The sequence below is a fragment of the Bison bison genome, unplaced genomic scaffold, assembly GCF_000754665.1.
Source record: "Bison bison bison isolate TAMUID 2011002044 unplaced genomic scaffold, Bison_UMD1.0 scf7180017864065, whole genome shotgun sequence".
NCBI classification, from domain to species: domain Eukaryota; kingdom Metazoa; phylum Chordata; class Mammalia; order Artiodactyla; family Bovidae; genus Bison; species Bison bison.
In genome coordinates, this window is record NW_011494637.1 from 357,305 (window position 1) to 378,022 (window position 20,718).

Consider the following 20,718-nt stretch of genomic DNA (forward strand, 5'->3'; position numbering starts at 1 on the left):
TGAGACTTCTCTAGTGGCCCAGCAGTAAAGAAATCGCCTGCAGGGCAGGAGTCACAGAAGTGGGTTCAGTCCCTGGGTTGGGAAGATCCCCTGGAGGAAGGCTTGGCAACCCACTTCAGTATTCTTGCCTGGAGAAGTCCACGGACAGAGGAGCCTGGCGGGCTACACTCCACGGGGTCGCACGGAGTCGGACTCGACTGACAGGACTCAGCACAGCACAGCACACGTCTTGGTGCTGGTCATTTTCTGGTCAATTTTCACACACATTCTATGTCAGGAAAGTTGTACTGAATTTAATTTTTTAGTATTTGCTCCATTCTCTTGCTTTAATGTTTTTCTCATGGGCTTTCTAGCATACATATATTAGATTTTCTTTATCCAACTTCTAAGTTGGTCAACTTCTCTAAACTCATTTAGAAGTTGGTAAATACAGTGCTCAGTTGTGTCTCATTCTCTGCAATGCTATGGACTCGCCAGGCTCCCCCTGGCCATGGGACTGTCCAGGCAAGAACACTGGAGTGGGTTGCCATTTCCTCCTCCTGAGGATATTCCCCACCTAGGGACTGAACCCCCATCTCTGGCATACCCTACATCGGCAGGCAGATTCTTTACCACTGAGCTACCTGGGAAGCCCAAATACAGTTCATCTTACTTTATTTTCATTTTAAAGAATTTTCTTTCTCTCCACTTTCTATTTCTCTTAAGACAATATCTCCTGTTATTTACCTGCACTTGTGTAATTTCTTAATACAAACACACTGTAGAAAATTCTGAAAGAGATGGGAATACCAGACCACCTGACCTGCCTCTTGAGAAACCTATATGCAGGTCAGGAAGCAACAGTTAGAACTGGACATGGAACAACAGACTGGTTCCAAATAGGAAAAGGAGTACGTCAAGGCTGTATATTGTCACCCTGCTTATTTAACTTCTATGCAGAGTACATCATGAGAAACGCTGGGCTGGAAGAAGCACAAGCTGGACTCAAGATTGCCAGGAGAAATATCAATAACCTCAGATATGCAGATGACACCACCTTTATGGCAGAAAGCGAAGAACAACTAAAGAGCCTCTTGATGAAAGTGAAAGAGGAGAGTGAAAAAGTTGGCTTAAAACTCAACATTCAGAAAACTAAGATCATGGCATCTGGTCCCATCACTTCATGGGAAATAGATGGGCAACAGTGGAAACAGTGGCTAACTTTATTTTTCTGGGCTCCAAAATCACTGCAGATGGTGACTGCAGCCATGAAATTAAAAGACACCTGCTCCTTGGAAGAAAAGTTATGACTAACCTAGACAACATATTCAAAAGCAGAGACATTACTTTGCCAACAAAGGTCCATCTAGTCAAAGCTATGGTTTTTCCAGTAGTCATGAATGGATGTTAGAGCTGGACTATAAAGAAAGCTGAGTGCCGAAGAATTGATGCTTTTGAACTGTGGTGTTGGAGAAGATTCTTGAGAGTCCCTTGGACTGCAAGGAGATCCAACCAGTCCATTCTAAAGGAGATCAGTCCTGAATATTCATTGAAAGGACTGATGCTGAAGCTGAAGCTCCAATACTTTGGCCACCTGATGTGAAGAACTGACTCATTGGGAAAGATCGTGATGCTGGGAAAGATTGAAGGCAGGAGGAGAAGGGGACGACAGAGGATGAGATGGCTGGATGGCGTCATCGACTCAATGGACATGAGTTTGAGTAAACTCCAGGAGTTGGTGATGGACCGGGAGGCCTGGCGTGCTGCAATTCATGGGGTCGCAAAGAGTCAGACACGACTGAGTGACTGAACTGAACTGAACTGAACCAGTGAAGTTGCTCATTCCTGCCCGACTCTTTGCGACCCCATGGACTGTAGCCTACCAGGCTCCTCCATCCATGGAATTTTCCAGGCAAGAGTACGAGACTGGGTTGTCATTTCCTTCTCCAAATTTCTTAGTATATTAATTCCCTTTGGAGTAGTTCTTTTGGTTTACACCTGACTGGTGGATAGGACCGGTTGCTAAGCACTCATGTCTCTCAGGACACTATTCTGTTCTCCTCTCTGCCTCCTCAGAAACTCTGTGGGATTTGACCTTTTTTCTCTTCTATTGGGATTTTAATTGTTTCTTTCTGTTGCCCTCCTTTACATGAAATTAGTTCTGAAGTTTTAGGAGGAAGAAGGATTCCGAGTAGCTCTTAATGGCTCTATAGTTTCTTCTTCAGTTCTGGGGGGAGTGTTCAAAAATATAAGGGCTCGGTTCCTGCCATCTCCTAACTCTGTTACTCTCCTTCCAACTGGACTTTCTCTTTTCCTTTACTTTTCTGAGTGAATCTCTGCTCAGCGTGGGGCGGTGTCCTCACAGAGGTCTTTGGTTGTTGCGTCTTGTGAGTCATGGGAGCTGTGCGCTCCAGCCCCTCACACCTTCCTGTAGACAGACCCTCCTCACTCCCTCGTCTCCTTCACGGAGCTGTACTCCTGAATTCATCACAATGTCTTGACCATAGGTGTTGCACAATTAATAGCTGTAGAATAAATGAATGAAATTTAACTACATTCTTAATTAAGGAACTCTAATAAAATAGTCAATGACAATGGGAATTAATAAGAGTGGGATAGGATGGTTTTACCTATGTGAATTATTTTCCTATTTTAAATAAATGGTTAAGGAATTAGCTATTTTCTGATTTGATAACAGATCAGCTGTCTATTTAATTTAGTTGAGCAATTTTACTGCTACGATAATACTTTTTCTAGGAAGAAGTTAACCTATGGACAAAGTGCAATAACACTTTAACAGGTCTTGCTGACTACATCTGTCACAGTCTCAAATTCTGACAGAATGTATAAATTATGCTCCTCTTTCCATTTATTAACTAAGGGATTTATAAAAATGACTTTATTACTTTCAATCTATTTACAATACACTCTAGGAGCATTTGGGGAAACAATTCCTTTTCTAAAGGAAGACAAATATTTTAGCTTGTATATCTGGTAATTTCTGGTTAAAAAGTACATACAGGGTTTGAATTTACTACATTTACATTGAATTTACCTACATTTACTGAATGCATTTTTTTTCAACATTGTGAAATTTATAAGAAAAACATTTGACCTGGACCAAGAATGTTCTAGCATTCAAGAAAGTTTAATGTCCTAAGGAAACAATCTGACTCTGCAGCCCCATAGTACGTAGCCTGTCCAGGCTCCTTTGTCCATGGAATTTTCCAGGCAAGAACACTGGAGCCAGTGTCCATTTCCTCCCCCAGGCTCTTCTGGACCCAGGGACTGAAGCCCGGTCTCCTGCCTCCGCAGGCAGGTTCTTTACCACTGCGCCACCTCTGGGAAGCCCTGGGTATGTCATTAGCAGAGGTCACTGTGCAGTTCTTTTCAAGGCATGACCCACATTTACAGATTCCTTTCAACCACTTACTGGCACAAAGTTGAGAGTGCACAGAAAGAAGCCTACTGTATACTTATTGGAGAGCGGTGACAAATTAGCACGAAACAGAGCGGAATGTTTGTACTCACCGAGTGTAAAACACACGGAAAGTGGTGAATGGGCAGCACGGGGTGGAGGGACAGTCACTGACCCTTTGATACAACTTGTGTTATTTCCTAGGGCTTTTTTACTTATCACTGTTGAATAGCATTTATAAATAGAACTAACCACTCCAGTACTCTTGCCTGGAAAATCCCATGGATGGAGGAGCCTGGTGGGCTACAGTTCATGGGGTCTCGAAGAGTCGGACACGACTGAGCGCCTTCACTTTCACTTTCATGCATTGGAGAAGGAAATGGCAACCACTCCAGTGTTCTTGCCTGGAGAATCCCAGGGACAGAGGAGCCTAGTAGGCTGCTGTCTATGGGGTTGCACAGAGTCGGACACGACTGAAGCGACTTAGCCGTAACAGCAGCAACTTGGATGAATGGGATTAATTTGTAACATGAACTAGTTCTGCACAGAGAAGGAGTCCATTCTCGGGTGAGCTCAAAAGTAGCAAATTCTCTAAAAATCCCTTCTGCATTGTCTGCCTTTGGAACCACAGCGAGGGTCTTCGTGTGTGCTTGTGTACACATATATATTAACACTTATTGGTCAACTTATGCTGTTTAGGCTATTAAACAAGTTTGAAAATCTCTAGATATACTTTCATAAAGTGGATAATCTACAGATACCTAACATAATTTCAACCTGACAGAATAACATTTGCAAACATTAAGAAAATTTTAATATTAACAAAGTATACTATTCCCTGTGAAAGTGAAAGTGTTAGCTCTTCAGTGGTGTCCAACTCTTTGTGACCCCATGGACTATAGCCCACCAGGCTCCTCTGTCCATGGATTTCTCCAGACAAGAATACTGGATCGGCTTGCCATTTCCTGCTCTAGGGGATCTTCCCGACCCAGGGATTGAGCCTGTGTCTCCTGCCTCAAAAGGCAGATTCTTTACTGTCTGAGCCACCAGATACTCATTATACTATTCTATACCTAAGGAAAAAAAAGAAGTTCTTCCTACATTGCATCAGACTATAGCCACAATACATCCTGTTAGATGACCTATCTAGGTAATATCGCAACTCATCCATATGGCTTATATTTTATATATTTGGGAAGTCAATTATTCAGTCTTTATGTGTATGCTCAAGGGTTCTCTTAAGAACAGGAAATACTCATTTTAAAGTATTAAAGTATAAAATGCATAGGAGTTTCAGCAAACTCATATTTTAAGAATCTAAATAATGAGTCAGGGGAGAGGACAATCAAATAGAGGAGGAGCTTTGGTGGTGTGCTGCAGGAAGAGCTGGGTTGGGTAGGAGAATGTTCTGTAATGAAGCCAGGGCCCCAGTTTCAAGTCCCACATGGGCCAGTTAGCTCCCGTTTCTTGCCGGCCACTGGCTCCATGCTACGTGCGGGTGGTCACCTGAGGGTCAGGTCGTGGGGGGTTCAAACCCTCCCCACCACTGGACAGCCCCTCAGAAGGCCTGTCCTCTGGAGGAGGGCACAGACGCTCCTTACGAGGTGTAGGTCCCATGCTTTCTTCAGAAAAGACAGCAAGAGGGAAGCTAATCTTGTGAGAGAAATTAAAAGCACAGGGATACTAGGTAAAAGTAGAATCTGGGGAAACTGGCGAACGTTCTGTTAAAATGAGTCAGAGCTTGTCAGCCGTCCAGGAGGCGCCGCAGTCTTTCAGATCTGAGCAGGAGAGGTGGCTGTTTTTGTTCGGCCATGGAATTTCCCAGAGTGGCCTTTTGGGGGCACTCAGGTACAGCTATAAAAGCAACCTCTACAGGGGCTGTCCAGCTTTTCCCCTGCTGAATTCTGGCCTCTGTGAAGTCCTGGCCACAAGAACCTGGGAAATCCCTCCATGGCCCTGTCTCCTAGCCCCCCTGGAGGCGAGAAATCCCCACTAGAGATACCATTCTCTGAATTACCACCCTGTGCCAAGGACTGTGGGCTTCCCAGGTGGCTCAGTGTTGAAAAATCCTCCTGCCAAGGTAGGAGACACTGGAAACACAGGTTTGATCCCTGGGTCGGGAAGATCCCCTAGGGGAGGAAATGGCAACCCACTCCAGTGTTCTTGCCTGGAAAATCCCATGGACAGAGGAGTCTGGTTGAGCTACAGTCCATGGGGTTGCAAAGAGTCGGACATGACTGAACAACTAACACAGGCCTAAATTTTTCTGCTAGAATGCCTCTCTTTGCACACCCAAATGCCAAGGACTGTACTGACACTGCCTACTCGGTTCACACTCTGTCTGTCCTGGGAAGTGACAGGTGAGACCACCGGGTCATGAAGACATTCAATCCCTCGCTGAAGTTCACCTGGCAGGAAACCCACACCCCTCATCAGAACTCGGGGCTCTGGCTCTTGAAGGCCTCCCTTTCCTGATACCAAGCTGCCTCCATTTTCCTTCCTTTTTTCTCTTTTATTAAAAAAAAATTCAGCTCGCTATTCCTTCATCATTTAGAGACTCACAAAAAAGCAGGGTATATGCTTCCTCTTTGGATAAAAAAAATCTAAAATAACTTTATAGAGGAACATGAATTTATGATTAATCCATTTCCCCATGCTATGTAGAGAATGCCCTATTTTCTATATGTATTAGAATTAAAAAAAAAAAAACAAAACGCTTCTTCAATTCTCAGTAATCTTAATCTTATTTTCCTTCATTTGCAGGTAGTTAGCCCTGGGGAGTTGGTGACAGCCGCTCTGGGGGTGCCTGTCACATTGCTGTTTGTATTCTCAGTTTTATTGCTAATAATGTTCTTTTCATCCCTGGACATCTGTCATCGACTGATGTAGTAAATTGGCTAGAGAAAGGGCTAGACCTTGTTCATTGCTTAGAAAAAAAAAAACATCATTAGGATGGCTGAAAGTAAATGTAAGGAGAAAACAGATCAAAGAACACCTGAAATATAATTAGAGAAACAGACTGCATCCTGGATTGCAATTTACAAGGTGTTTTTTTTTTAAATATTTTTTTTCCTTTTTCAGATGTTTCAGATAACATGATGCCAAAAAGTAACTCAACTTCTAGTAGTCATGGAATCTTCTGGAAAGGAGGTCAAAACTATCGGCTTGTTTGTCCAAGCCGTGGGCCATGTAGTGCCCCACACGAAGGGTGAGGCTTTGATCATTGCAGGAGTTTCCACTGAGGGTGTGACTTCACAGACTTCTGGAAGCTTCTGTTCTGCAAACAGATCTGCTAAGCACACCTTCTGATGGTGCACTCATCAGAGGGCAAGGCTGTCTGTGGGCACAAATTATTTTACCCTTTACTACAGCCCCTGAGAAACGCTTTTGAACAGTGCTGTTAGTCTCCAAACATGAGAGCCTCAGGCTCAGGGAAATGGAACTTCCCCAAGAGGGTGTGGTACTCACCACTGCACCCTCTGCCCTGCCTGTCTCTTCCTGGGCTTTGCTTTTCTCTAAAACAGGATTTTCACATCTCTCCCCTTCTCTAGTCTGGAGGCAACTACGTTGGTTTCAAGGTGAATCTGAGGCCAGGAGGAGGGGAGGAGTGACATTTCATTATCTGGAAGTTTTGTGTAAGCCTTTGGTTTGAGGCAATGCAATGGGTTGGTTTCCACTGCACGTTTAATGAACTGATTAGAACTTCCATGACCCACATAATTTAAAACATGATTTTCTGGATTGTGTTAGATGGCATTACACTCATCTTTCCTTGGTGTCAACAAGTCTATGATGCCAAGCAAGTTTTTTTGGAGTGAAGGCTAAGTAAGCTGCTTTAGTGCCCAAGAGACGCACTTGAGATAACAACAGCCAGGGAAGATAATGAGAGCCGGGTCTGGCTGTGCACCCCCTTCCCTCCAAAGATCATCATTATGCCTTCCATCATGCCTCACATCGTACTTGACTTCTGAGACTTAGGCATCCCCCACTGTTCTCATTGCCATAAAGGTCTCGGTAGTCTCCACTATGAGCCTCCCCTCCCTCCTACATCCTCTCTCTGTGCCCCTGGGATTCCTGCTCCACAATGAAGAAGCTCCCCCAGATAATCAGCCTTTTCAAACATTTCCCTCTCCTTCCTGATTTAACGGAAACTGGTCCATCTCCTTGCAAGCCTCTGAAATGAAGGCTGCTTTTTGTTCCAGGTGTACACAGCTGAAAGCCAGAGGTGGAGCTGGTTGTCTCCTGGTTCTTCAGCGAGGTTCCTAAACTGTTGGACTCTCCTCGCTTGCAAAACTGCACCCCGCTGCTCCTTTGAGAGTTATGGCACCTGACTACACGTCCTCACCTTCTCCCCACTGCCGCTGCCTGTGGTGGTCATAGGTGGAGAAGTCCTTCATTCTTGGGAGACTTTAGCTCCTAGCTCATGATTTTCACCTCTGCCCTTATTCTTGTCCTCTTTCTGGGGATCGAACCATCCATCCATCAACCTGTTCTTTCAGTTCCTTTATACCTTCTCATTTCTGGGAACCTTTCAAAGAAAATTCTTCTACCGTTCCAATCCCTTTCTGGGCCTTGCCATCCTGAGAACTTGCACCACCTCTGAAACCTAAATTCCAAATGTGTCTCTTTCCAACCATCATCTCCTATCTTTCCTTTCCTGATATTCTTACTGAAGTATGGACACTGCTTAAATTCTTCAGCATCACTGAGACTTCTCATGAGCTGCCCTGACAGTTTCTCCCGGGCCACTCTTTGTGGGCTCTTAAATCACTCATCACAAATGTCAAATGAGCATTTTTAACTCCCTTGTGACTGTGTTATGATTCTCTAGTAGCATGGTTTCTCTTGTTTCTTCCCAAACTGCTCATATCCCCCACCCCACTAGCCCATTTCCTCCTTGGACAATTTACTTCGTATTTCACTAAGAAGACAGAAGTTATGAATGAGGTATTCATTTACTGGGCAGATATTTACTAAGCATCTTCTATGTGTCAAACACTCTATGTGGAGAAGATACAGAAGTGAAAAATGTGTCTCTTTTCCTGGAGCCATCAAACACCAACTTCTCCCCACCCCCTCTTCCACTATAACAGCAAACACGCCTTCCCCTTCCCACCCCACTCACCTGTGGCTTTCTGTCTTCTTACAACAAATAAAGTGGCTTTTTCCCCGTTAAGGGTCAATTCCTCTCTCTGTGCCATGTATCCAAACACTTAACATCTTCTAAAGTACTTCCTTTCTTCAGCTAGCTCATCTAACTCTTGAATTACCAAGTAATCCATCTCTGCTGGATCATTTCAATGAGCATAAAACAAGCTCTAGCCTCTTCAGTCTTTAAAGAACCCTCCTGCTATTCTGCAGTTATTTTTTCCTTTTCATAACAAAAATTCTACAAGAAGTTGATTCCCTTTGGTGGACTCTCCGTGTTGCCATGTGCAAAGGACAGCAGACTGACTTCCTCTCACTCAGCTTCTCGTTAGCATGAACATAAATCTGCCTCTGGGGAACACTTCCTTTCTTGGCTCCATCAACATGGCACAGCTCTGTATTTTCTTCTACTTTACTTGAGGCTCCTGTATGGTCTCCCTTGCTGACTGCTACTCTTTTACCAAGTTTCCAAACATTGGTGCTCCTTAGGGTTCAACCGTGGTCCCTCCCCTCTTACTTCCTTTTGGCAACTGTCATGGATGTAAAATGCCACCTACATGCTAACCATTCCAAATTTACCAGTCTCTGACCCCTGACCTCCTTCTCTGAGCCCCAGTGCACACATCCAAATCTCGACTTAACTCCTTCTCAATGCTTCAGGCACATCAAACATACTAACATGTTCTGAACTGAACCCTGATCCCATGCTTATCCTTACCTACTGCCATCAAACCCATCTCAGTGAATATTACTGTAGGATTCCTTCATCTCCCTGACTCACAGCTACTCAATCACCGTGACCGTTAATTCTACCTCTCAGTATTCACTTCTTTCTGTTTCTTCTGCCAGTCCTCATCTGGACCGTGTCCATATTGCAACAAGACTGACTTTCTTAGCCCGTGATTTGGATATGTCCATCCCCTGGACATCCATATCCATCCCCCATTGGATATATCCTTCCCTGGTGGCTCAGACGGTAAAGTGTCTGCCTACAACACGGGAGAACCGGGTTCAATCCCTGGGTTGGGAAGATCCTCTGGAGAAGGAAATGGCAACCCACTCCAGTATTCTTGCCTGGAAAATCCCATGGACAGAGGAGCCTGGCAGGCTATAGTCCATGGGGTCACAAAGAGTTGGACACAACTGAGCTTTCTATCCCCTGCTTAAACTTTCAAGGATTCCCCATTGAGTTTAGAATAAAATCCAGACTCTTAACCATGGCTCACATGGTTTGGATAGTTTTTATCTTTCATCACTGTCCCTCTTGCTCATTATTTTCCAGTCACATTGACTTTATTTAGTGGCTTGAAGAAAGCAGGCTCTCCAGCTCCTCTGGGGCCACTGAACATGTGCTTTCCTTTGCTTGGAAGGCTCTTCTCCCCAGCCCAGTGATCCTAGCTCAGTCCATGGGTGTCCTCTCAACTTTCATATTTCAGAGGTCCTGACTCCTTTTCTAAAGTAGGTTACATCTTAGCTTTTATCATGATTTGTGCCTGTGACTTCCTTTGTTTATCATTTTATACGACACTAGCAGAATAATCCATGGGGTTGCAAGAGTTGGACATGACTGAGCGATTGCATAACAACAAGCACAATAATAGTAAACAAAAATATTAAAAATATTTGTTGAATAGGTGAAGGTAATTTCCTTAAGATTCTGGTGATTAAACTCAAAGAGGAGGTAGCTGGTAAGAATGGAAGTATGTTTGAAAGGGAGTGCTTCTGAAGACTCTCCAAACCCTCTGAACTTATAGATATCACATCTGTTTCCTTTGGGCTTCCCTGGTGGCTGAGACGGTGAAGAATCTGCCTGCAATGCAGGAGACTAGAGTTCAATCCCTGGGTTGGGAAGATCCCCTGAAGAAGGAAATGGCCACCCACTCCAGTATTCTTGCCTGGAGAATCCCATGGACAGAGGAGCCTGGCGGACTACCGTCCATGGGGTCGCAAAGAGTCAGACACGACTGAATGACTAACACTTTCACTTTTTCACAATCTGTTTTCTTTAGGGCCCACCTAGAACTTTGGAGTCACTCTACTTATGTACAGTGTAATATCTTTGCTAAGTAGCTTGGACTTGGTGGGTGAGGGTCGGGGGCTGAAAGGGGCTTTACGAATGTAAATTGTAAACACACATCAGGGACACGACCAAGAAGCTAAAGTACATGCATTGTTTTAAATTCCAAGGGGTTTTGATTGCACTTTTACTTTAAGAAGGTAATGATTTACAGTGTTTAATGATTTATTTTTAATTCAGATCTCAAAAATCCAGTGCTTATTGAATGAAATTGAAAAGGAACCACATACAAAGCAATCAGATAGCTGGTGAGCATCTCTACCTTCCGGTAATGAACTCAGTAATTAACTAGTATCTGTACAGGTTTTATCAACTCAGTTTTATCAACTTTTAAGTGAACATTACACTGATTATTTTTTAGTTTTTTTCTTTTCCATTATGCTTTCTTTTTAATAGGATATTGACTGTAGTTCCTTGTTATGCTGATTTTAGTGTCTACCTCGATGCTGCTAGTTCGGTCTATTGATGGACTGTAAATAGTACTTAAATCAGAAATATTTTAGTGTAGCACTTAATATCTGCAACTTACTTCGCCATCTTATTTATTTACAAAAATTCTAAGAGATGACTGAACATTACTCTTCCTTTTTCTACAAACTGAAAAGCCAAGTTAGAGACTAAAATGATCTGTCCAAGGGAACTTGTAAAACGCCGATGAAAAAATTTCATTTCGTCCTGTACTATTTAAGTTGCCTCAAGCATCCAGAGAGAGGCTGACGGTTTCAGCAGCTCCTGGGTGAGGCTGTCCACCCTGACAGGCAGGGGTGGTGGTGTTGCTAGAACTCTCCGCTGCTCAGCAGACCTCATGCCACCGTCTGCCCTGAGGCCACTAGATCTTGTCCATGTGTCATAAGGATAGAAATATCCCTGGCTGCAGTGACCTGCTTATATCAGTCACCGAAGAGATTCCTGGCTCCCTGGTTGGTTCTCCCGTCTGACCCCTGACCCCGCACACGGCTCCGTCCATCCCCTTTCCCTCTCGCGTCCCCCAGCTGCCCTAACTCCCACCCTCGAGCTGGGGGAACTCAGTGAGTCAGCAGGATCTGCCCTGTAACGCCAACCTACCTACTCTCTCAATGTTCCTCTCACGTCCTTCCCCAACTGACCTCGGCTTCCGCCCCAGGACACGACTGGCCCTTCCTTCCGCTTTACTCCCCTTCTGCCCCTCAAGGCTTCCGCCCCAGGACACGACTTACCCTTCCTTCCGCTTTACTCCCCCTTCTGCCCCTCAAGTTTTCACCACTGCTCCCTTGTGCCTCACCTCATGGATTTTCAACATCCCCAAACACAACAGCTTTCCTTTCTCCTTCTGAAACCCTGCAGTTGTGGTTTCAAACCATCAGGCTCTGTTGTTTCTCTTTTACAGTCAGATACCCCCGGCTCCCTCCATCTCTCTTCCCTCCCTGACCCATTTCTAGAAGCCCCAGTTCTTGACTCACCAGCATTCCCTCCAAGTCTGCCCTGATGATAATTCTGGAGGGTCCCAGGGTCCACATGGGCCATCCTTTCCAAGCCCGTGCCCTCAACTTCTCCAGTCATCTTGTCCGCTCCCTTAACTCGGCCCTCTTTGGGGCCTCTGCCTCCCGACCTTGTCACTGCCAATCTCCACACCACCTCCACAAAACCCCGAATCCAAAGGGTCCTTGAACCCACCCGGACCTGTAGCCGGCGGACCCTGTCACATTTCCCCACCCCTTTTTCTTCCCCCTTCTCTCCTCACCAAGCTGAAATCCCAGGCCCAGCTACTACACTCACACCCAAATGTCTGCCCTGCTCTCCGTTCTCTCTCCTGCTTTTGTTTCACTGGGGTGGCTGGTTAGACCTGACCCTCTGCCTTTTCTACGTCTGTGCCCACATCGATCAGCGTGACAGGAAACCCCCCTGTTGATGGATCTCACTCCAAATTCACTCCTTTTCTTCCCTTATTCACTCCCTACCCTCCTAAACGACACTTTCATCGTCCTTTCCACTCTCTGTAAAACTCTTCCCTCACTTAACTCTCAAGTGATGCCTGTTTCCTGTGAAACACTCAGCAAAATCCTTCCTGTGTCTCCGGCCTCCCCCCCGCCACCAGGTCCAGCCGTCCCCACTTTTGTCTCTGGCCAAACCTACACTCTGTGAGCTGTCAAATCAAGGGTGTTGCTCCTGACATGCTCCCCTTTCCTCTGCATTACCTCCCTGCTGCCCTGCAGTCATTCCCATCAGCACAAAAACATGGTATTTTGTTGCCTATAAAAAAGAGAAAAATTTTGATGCCACATTCCCTATCTCCAGTTACCTCATTTCTTTGTTTTCATTTATAGCTAAACTCCTTTAAAAAAAAAAAAAGTATCTGTATTCCCTCTTTCCCATTCTTCTCCCTTTTCCATTGAACCCAATCCAGGCAGACTTTCACCCTCACCAGTCCACTGGTCAAGGTCACCATGACCTCCAAGTTCTAAATTCCAGGGCTCACTTCCCATCCTTGTCCTGCCTGATAAGCGCACGGCATGGATAATCAGGCTTCGTCCCAGACAAATTGTGTTCCTTCGGCTCCCAGTTTACGTGTTCTTGGATTTCTTCCCACTTTATTCTGACCACACCTTGTATTTCATACGTTAAAACACTTTTTACATAAAATAAGCCTTAGATATGGTCGCTTCAGAACTCCTGTGCTCGCTTTACTCTCTACCAGGGATCTGTTCCCAGGCCTTACCATGACGCTTTCCTTCATATCTTTCAGGTCCTCGTGTGCATAGCACCTGCCTCAGCGAGACTTTTCTTGACCACCTTGTGTAAAATCTCAGCTCCCCCCACTTGCATTGTCCTTCTTTTTGGTTTTATTTTTCCTCCATGGCAATGAAAACTGTCTAACATATTATATGAAAGTGTTAGTTGCTCAGTCTTATCTGATTCTTTGCAGCCCCATGGACTATAGCTCACCAGGCTCCTCTGTCCATGGGATTCTCCAGGCAAGAATACTGGAGTGGGTAGGCATTTCCTTCTCCAGGGGATCGTTCTGACCCAGGGATTGAACCTGGGTCTCCTGCATTGCAGGCAGGTTCTTCACCATCTGAGCCACTGGGGAAGCCCAACCAAAAGGTGATGCCCCTGGGTGAGTTTGAACCACCAACCTTTCAGTGAGTAGCTGAACGTGCTAACTGTGCCACAGAGACGTAGCGGCTCTGTTAACATATTATATACTGAACACATTTGTGTGTATATAACATGATAGCTTTCCCCAACTAGAAGGTAAGCCTGAGAGGACTCTCTTTTTCACTTCTCTAGCCCTGTAAGAATCATATACAGCATATGAGTATGTGCTTTTTAAGTATCCGTCGAATGAAAAAGAAGGAAGGAAGGACTTGTGGTTTTTTTAGGAGATAAAGATCAGTATTGCTGTGATGCAGTATGTGGCCATTAGCACAACTGATCAGAGAAATAGTGACTTTGATTATGGCTTGATTAAATGCCTGGGAAAATGCAAAATGGCTTGAATTTTATGTAGATCTAAGGAGATGATTATAGTTGGCTTCTTTCCCTACTAATCACCCAATGACTCTAAAACAAATATGGAAACAATCTGCAAATATTGGTACAAGTTAGAAGAGAAGCTTCTATTATCTGAGCAGAAATCTCAGGGTAACAATCAGTGATTTGTGCTTTAAGAAATCTCACGGCTGTCACAGGAAAATAGCTGTGAGGGAACAGTGTTTTCATAAGTAGGTATGTTTGGGGTCTGTTATCAGCTTTTGGAACTGCAATATCTTTGATTTGGTTTCTATTTGAATAAACATCCCTGTTTGTTATTCTGGAAATTTACAGTCTGAAAACATGAACGAGGCATATTGTAACCTGCTAATTCAAGGAACTGGAAATGATTCTGGCTTTTCTTCCTCCCCGAGTTAATCCCCTTTTTGAAATCTCATGTTGGAGATGGAAAGTTCCACTTTCTGACATACACACACCAAACAAAAACTCACAAACCAAAAACCTGTTGGAAAAAAACTGAGCTACTACACCTTTAACTACATGTTCTCTGATCAGAGTGGGCAAAGACTGCCTTTGGGAGTAAAAATCAATAAGAGAGTATAAAATAGGTCAACCACCATGCTGAAACTACATGACATTTGTTGTTGTTTAGCTGCTGAGTCGTGTCCAACTTTTCTGCGACCCCGTGGACTGTAGCCCGCCAGGCTCCTCCGCCCATGGGATTCTCCAGACAAGAATACTGGAGTGGGTAGCCATTTCCTTCTCCAGGGGATCTTCCCAACCCAGGGAGGGGACCCATGGCTCCTGATCAGCAGGAGGATTCTTTACCACTGAGCCACCTGGGAAGCCCATAAATTATATGGCTTAAGTATTTATTTTTGTTAAATTTGACTTTAGTTTTTGGCCGCACTGTGCGGCATGTGGGATCTTAGTTCTCTGGTCAGGGACTGAACCTGTGTCCCTGCATTGGAAGGGTGGAGTCTTAACCACCAGACTGCCAGGGAAGTCCGGGCATAAGTATTCAAGGATAACTTGACATCAGATTTAACATAAAAATATGGAGCCTGTAATTCCATATGAGGATTAAGAGATTTATTGCTAAGTGGTCAAAAATGTGTGTGTGGGTACGTATGCATAGGTTAATATGTAGCACTCTGAATTATGAGCACATCTATTTAGAATCTGACATATCTCACTGAGCACAACACAGCATTTAAATAATCAGCTTTAAATGGGCCAGCCATTTATATCAGTCACATGTCCGCATCCATTGAGAACGCAGAGGCAGAGAAGTATAGATAGCACGCGAAATAGAAAATTCTGGCGAAAAGAGCTTGCACATCCCCGCACAGACATCAACCCGGCCTGTCTGTGCCGATCAACCCCCTCAGGCATAATTCCTCTCAGCACTTATTTGTTTGCTTATCGGCCACTACGCCATACCTGCTCACTGCCGCGTCCTGAGATGAAATGCTCTGGCAGGTAGCAGATGTACCCATTAATAACCTGTCGGGTCTGATGGATAAGAGAGGGAAAGCGGGTTTCCACACACAGCGCCTGTGTGGCTCCCTTCCCCATTTCAGGCGTGGGGAGGGGGAGCGGTCAGGAGACACCCCCCGCCTCCCAGGAGAGTGTGTGTTCTCATTACTGTCTGTCTTCCATGACGCTCAGGGCAGCCTGTGAGAGGCCGACTCACCTGCTCTTCTCCAAGAATCCTGAAGTGATGGAGCTCTTTAATCAAGGAGTTGGGACAGCCAGCTGTTGGGAAGAAGAAGAATTAATCACCGACGAGTTATTCCCACTCAGTGCGGTAATATGTTCTCACTGCCGTCACGACTGCTGGTGACCAGTATCGCTGTTGGGAAGGACACAGATGCTCACTTACCTGTAAAACATGGTCTAAAACGACCAGACAACACCCCCCCATCCAGGGTGCTCCGGCTGCTGCCAGCCTCTCACTGTGACTCTGTAGGAAGGAGTTACACGTGACCCTGACCAGCGTTTTCTCCCCTCCCGATTGTGATCTGGACGTCGTGGGGCCCGAGGACACCATGCCATTTCTGCCAGCACATCACTTATCACTAATACAGAGCCAGGGTTTTGTGGGGCAGACAGGGTGAGTTGGCAGGTGTTGGTTCATTTCACTCATTTACCACCTCCAGGCGCGGCTTCTGCACACGGAGGGTGAAGGATGAAGATGGGGCAGCCGGACGCCCTGTCTTCATGGGATGGGGCTAGAGTTTAGAACTGCACCTGGTTCTTCCAACAGGCTTTGTCAAGATCCTGACGATGCTGCATTTCAGTTTGGAAAGGGTCTATTATGGAGTCTTGTGCCCACCACCTTCTAGTTCCGCTCAGTGAGAACCTACTCAAGCTTGATTCAGAGTTTCTCTTCTTTCTCTTATAAAAGAAAAAGAAGAGTTATTTCTCTTGTAAAAGAAATAAGTAAATAAATCATGTGTGTTGTGTGATCAGTCGCTCAGTCATGTCTGACTCTTTGTGACCCAACATACTGTAGCCCACCAGGCTCCTCTGTCTTCGGAATTTTCTAAGCAAGGATACTGGAGTGGGTTGCCATTTCCTCCTCCAGGGCATCTTCCTGATCCAGGGATTGAACCTGTGTCTGCTGCATCTCCTGCATTGGCAGGTGAACGCTTTACCACCGCACCAGCTGGGAAGCCCAAATGAAGCATATCCATACATGTGCACATATGTGTGTGAGTGTATGTGTCTATCTGTCTCTCCACCTATGCCAGGGCACGCCAGTTCCTGTTTAAAAATGTATCCTATCCCTGTCTTTTAAATAGAATTATTCCACAGTATTAATTTGCCATCATTAATAACATAAACTCTGGAAACAGAATTGATATAGAAACCTGTTTCTTTGGGATCAGATCTATGGATGATGTGCTATGTTGGCTTTTCTATTAAGGAAAATGGGTTCTGTGAAAATGCACCTAAGCAACAGCTGAGGCTGAGCTGTCTCTGGGAATCATGACGTGAGACGGTGGGAGGCACCAAGGGACGCCGGCCTGGGGAGTGCGGGCGGCCAGGGAGGCGCTGTCTGCAGGGGCTGAAGGAGTTATCCTCTGCGAGAAGGGCTAGATGTGTGTGCTATTCTAGAAGGCAGGGCTAGAGCAAATAGGTTAAACGACAGCAGGTATGCTTGGGTTCACTATGAATACATTTCTAATTTAAAATGGAATTTATTTCCTTACCAGCCGGTAACTGGAGGCTTTCAGACAGAGGCTAAATAACTATTTATGCAGAATATTTTAGAGATGAATTTGACTAGAGTTAGTTCCAATTCTGAAACTGTGGTCACATGAAATGCTGGAACAGAGATTTAGTCTTTGTTACTATATTCAATATATATTTGTCTTTGATGTTATTGTATTTCGTACTCTTGAGAAAGTGGTTCGTACATGTTCACTAAGGCAATACATTAAAAAAAATGAACAAAATACATAAACAGGTGATGTCATCACCTGAAAGTAGGCAAAAAAAATGAATGGAAACCCTGAATGGAAACCCCAAGGTGGATATTTTGGTGGAAAATCTAGTCAATCAATTGTCATAGGCACATCCTACCTACAAGGAAGGAAAGCTAGACCCTGACGCCGGAAGAAACCCTTGAGCTGTGTTTCTCCCACTGGAGGCCATGAAGGCTTATGGCCCGAGTTCCCTTTTAGAAGTTGGTCATTTCAGAGTTGCTATTCTGATCTAAGCAATTAGTAAAAGTCTATTCTGGGTTATTTGGTTGGCTGCCATTCAACCAAAAACCGTTGAAGAAATTCAGCCTCCTGTCAGTTCTTGGGAACAAGGGGTCATATTTTTTGTTTTGTGAAAGTCATGAGGAGAGAACAGAGGTGGAAAGAATTCTCAGGACAAATTCCCAACAAGCGAGGGCCGTGTGGTTTGGTGCTAAGTTTACGAGGGGAGGGGTCACCCAGCCCATCGCAGGGAGGAGGGGTGACAGAATTGAAGTTTGCCAGGCAGGGGGTTGCAGGCACTCGGGGCCCCGTCTGCACGCTAAGGACCGGCTTAGTGGGGTAAGACGACAGCGCCTTCCATATGACATTCAGAGTTAATTTGAATACTTTTGGTTTTGTGCTTTCATTTATATTTAATTTATACATTTTCAGTTGGGTCTTCTAGCTGTATAGCGTAAAAAGTTTCTACCTAAATTATACTCGGACATAGTTAAGAAACATCATTAAAAATGGTTTCATTCAGGCTTCGAAGTTTTAGAGGATTCTTTTTTCCTTTACAAGTGGTCCTTTGCTTCCCTCCGACTTGAGAAAAACTGATTTGACTTATTTTAATGGCAGGTAAAATAAGAAACAGAATTTAAAATGAACCTACCTTCAGAATTTGTATTCTAACTTTCTCCGCAGATGTAACTAAAAGGATTGATGTCAGTGATAGCTCAAATGTAAACATCTTGAACAGACGACTCGCTAATTACCTGAAACACCTGGTCGATGCAACAAAATATGATAAACAAGGACAGACAGGGCTTCGAGTGAGAAGAGGAGAGTTGCAAGGGGTCAAGGTGTTTAAGACGACGGAAGGGCACCTGTCACCGTGCACGTCACAGGAACGTCAGTGCGGAAGATGGACCGATGCAGAGCCAGTGTGATGGCGCGGCTTCAAACGAGAAACGCGAAAGCTGCACGGGGAAAGCAGCGGTGCAGGGAGAAAGGGTGCGGGGGCAGGGACAGCAGAGGAAGACGTGAGGACAGGCGTCCACAGCGCAATCGGAATTCTTCCAAGCGCTTCACGCAGGGTCCGCACACACGACAGGGCGTCGCCTTTGGAAGCCCCCGCTCTCTACTTGGACCACATTATGTCTTAAGAGGGTGCAGCCGTCAGCTGCCTTCATGTCTCCATCATTCAGTCTCTTCTTGAGATAACAGCTAAGAGGCTTCCGTTAAAATACGTACATCAGCTATCATGGCATCTGCCACAGGTTTTCCATCTCACCAAGAGTCAAGGCCAAGGGCGTCAGTGGCCTATGTAGGGTGCTTGGCTGCCTGGCCCGCTGTGTAGCTCCTTATCCCTCTTCCGCCAGGGGTCCCGCCAGCCTGCTCTCAGTTCTGACCACCCCAGACAGGCTGCTGACTGCAGGGCTCTGGATTTGCTCCCCCCTCTGTCCAGAAAGCTCTTGACCCTGCTATCTGCATGGAGTGGTCCCCGACTCCTTCAATCCTTGCTCAAATGCCGCATTCTCAGTGAGGCTTTTCAGGACCACCCCGGGTGAGACTGCAGCCTATCTTCATCCCCCAATCCGCCGTTACTGCTGCATTTGCTCCATGGCTCTCATCACCTTCTAAGCTACTTTTCTGATACAGCATTTTATTTTCTGTCCCCTGCTGCTGAAAGGCAAAGGTGACAAGTGCAGGACCATTGCTTTTTCGTCACCGCTCTATCAGCTGTGTCTAAACCACTGCCCGGCTGGATGAACTGTTCAATAGCATCTGCCCCATGAATGAGTCATCCAAGCGGTCACTGCCCACCCAGCTCAGTGACACTTAGGAGGGGCTCCTATCCACCCCTCCTCTCTTTTCACCATGGAGGCCTCGGCTCTGACCTCCAGCCCTCTGTGTGCTTTGCTCATCAGTTAAGTGGACTTTATCTAACCTCTCACCTCTGTCCCCAGCCTGGACCCCACATGGGAAAATGTCAGTGATGCTTGGATGTCATGACTCCTTTGTACTTTTACTGTACCTTCTTTGCCAATATCCTATATCCAGTTCTGGGCTTGCCTTGTGGCTCAGCTGGTAAAGAATCCGTCTGCAATGCAGGAGACCTGGGTTCTATCCTTGGGTTGGGAAGATCCCCTGGAGAAGGGAAAGGCTACCCACTCCAGTATTCCGGCCTGGAGAATTCCATGGACTGTATGGTCCATGGGGTCGCTAAGAGTCAGACACGACTGAGCGACTTTCACTCACTCACTATACCCAGTTCTGGGTAAACACTACCATCTCTTTTTCCTTCTCCTGTTCTAGTTCTGCCAATCACAGCTGGTGTAGCAAAAAGGGGCTAGAATACCTCCAACAGAGATTCACACCGTCTGCCTGAAGCTGCATTCTTGTTGAGAGTGGTGCTGCCGTGGTTCAGGGCTGACTCGACGTCAAGCCCTCGGTGCAGCTTGTTCCTATGACTTGCCTTTGGCCAGCCCACCGCCCCCCCCTTCTCCCTTGGGGATTCTTCCAAAGCATCACCATCCTTCTCAATTAACCTTTAAAACGTCATTCTCAGAATAGGGCCTCCCCTGATACAGGTCCGGAAATGTAAAGCTCCGGTGCTGAACGTGGAGATGTGGGACCTGGGCCCCTGCAACGAAGGCTAGTGGCCACGCCGCAGGAGGACATGAGAGATGCTGTGCCCTGTCCCCAGTCTTCCTCGGCTGCCCAGAGCCGCCCTGCCTGAGGTCACATCTTCCCCAGGACCCCCGAATCTGCTGTCTGGGTGAGGGGGAGGTGGACCTGCCCAACTACTTTGTCCCAACACGAGCTGCTGTCAGTCGACACTGGCTCCCAAGTCTCTGCTCACGTGGCAGTTCAACTTCACTCGGCCCGATCTGGGTCTCTGCTCCTCCTTTCTCAGAGGCACATCTCCA

At 45.8% G+C, this 20,718-nt stretch overlaps 1 protein-coding gene across 7 annotated transcripts in view; it reads right to left on the minus strand.

The window, feature by feature from the left end:
• Positions 1–20,718, minus strand: part of PARK2 (parkin RBR E3 ubiquitin protein ligase) — a 1,245,124-nt gene that overhangs the window by 206,421 nt on the left and 1,017,985 nt on the right. For all 7 annotated transcript variants that reach the window (XM_010836734.1, XM_010836732.1, XM_010836730.1 and 4 more), the window contains one exon: positions 15,790–15,851. In XM_010836734.1, the coding sequence (XP_010835036.1) occupies positions 15,790–15,851 (62 nt within the window). The remainder of the gene's footprint in view (positions 1–15,789; positions 15,852–20,718) is intronic.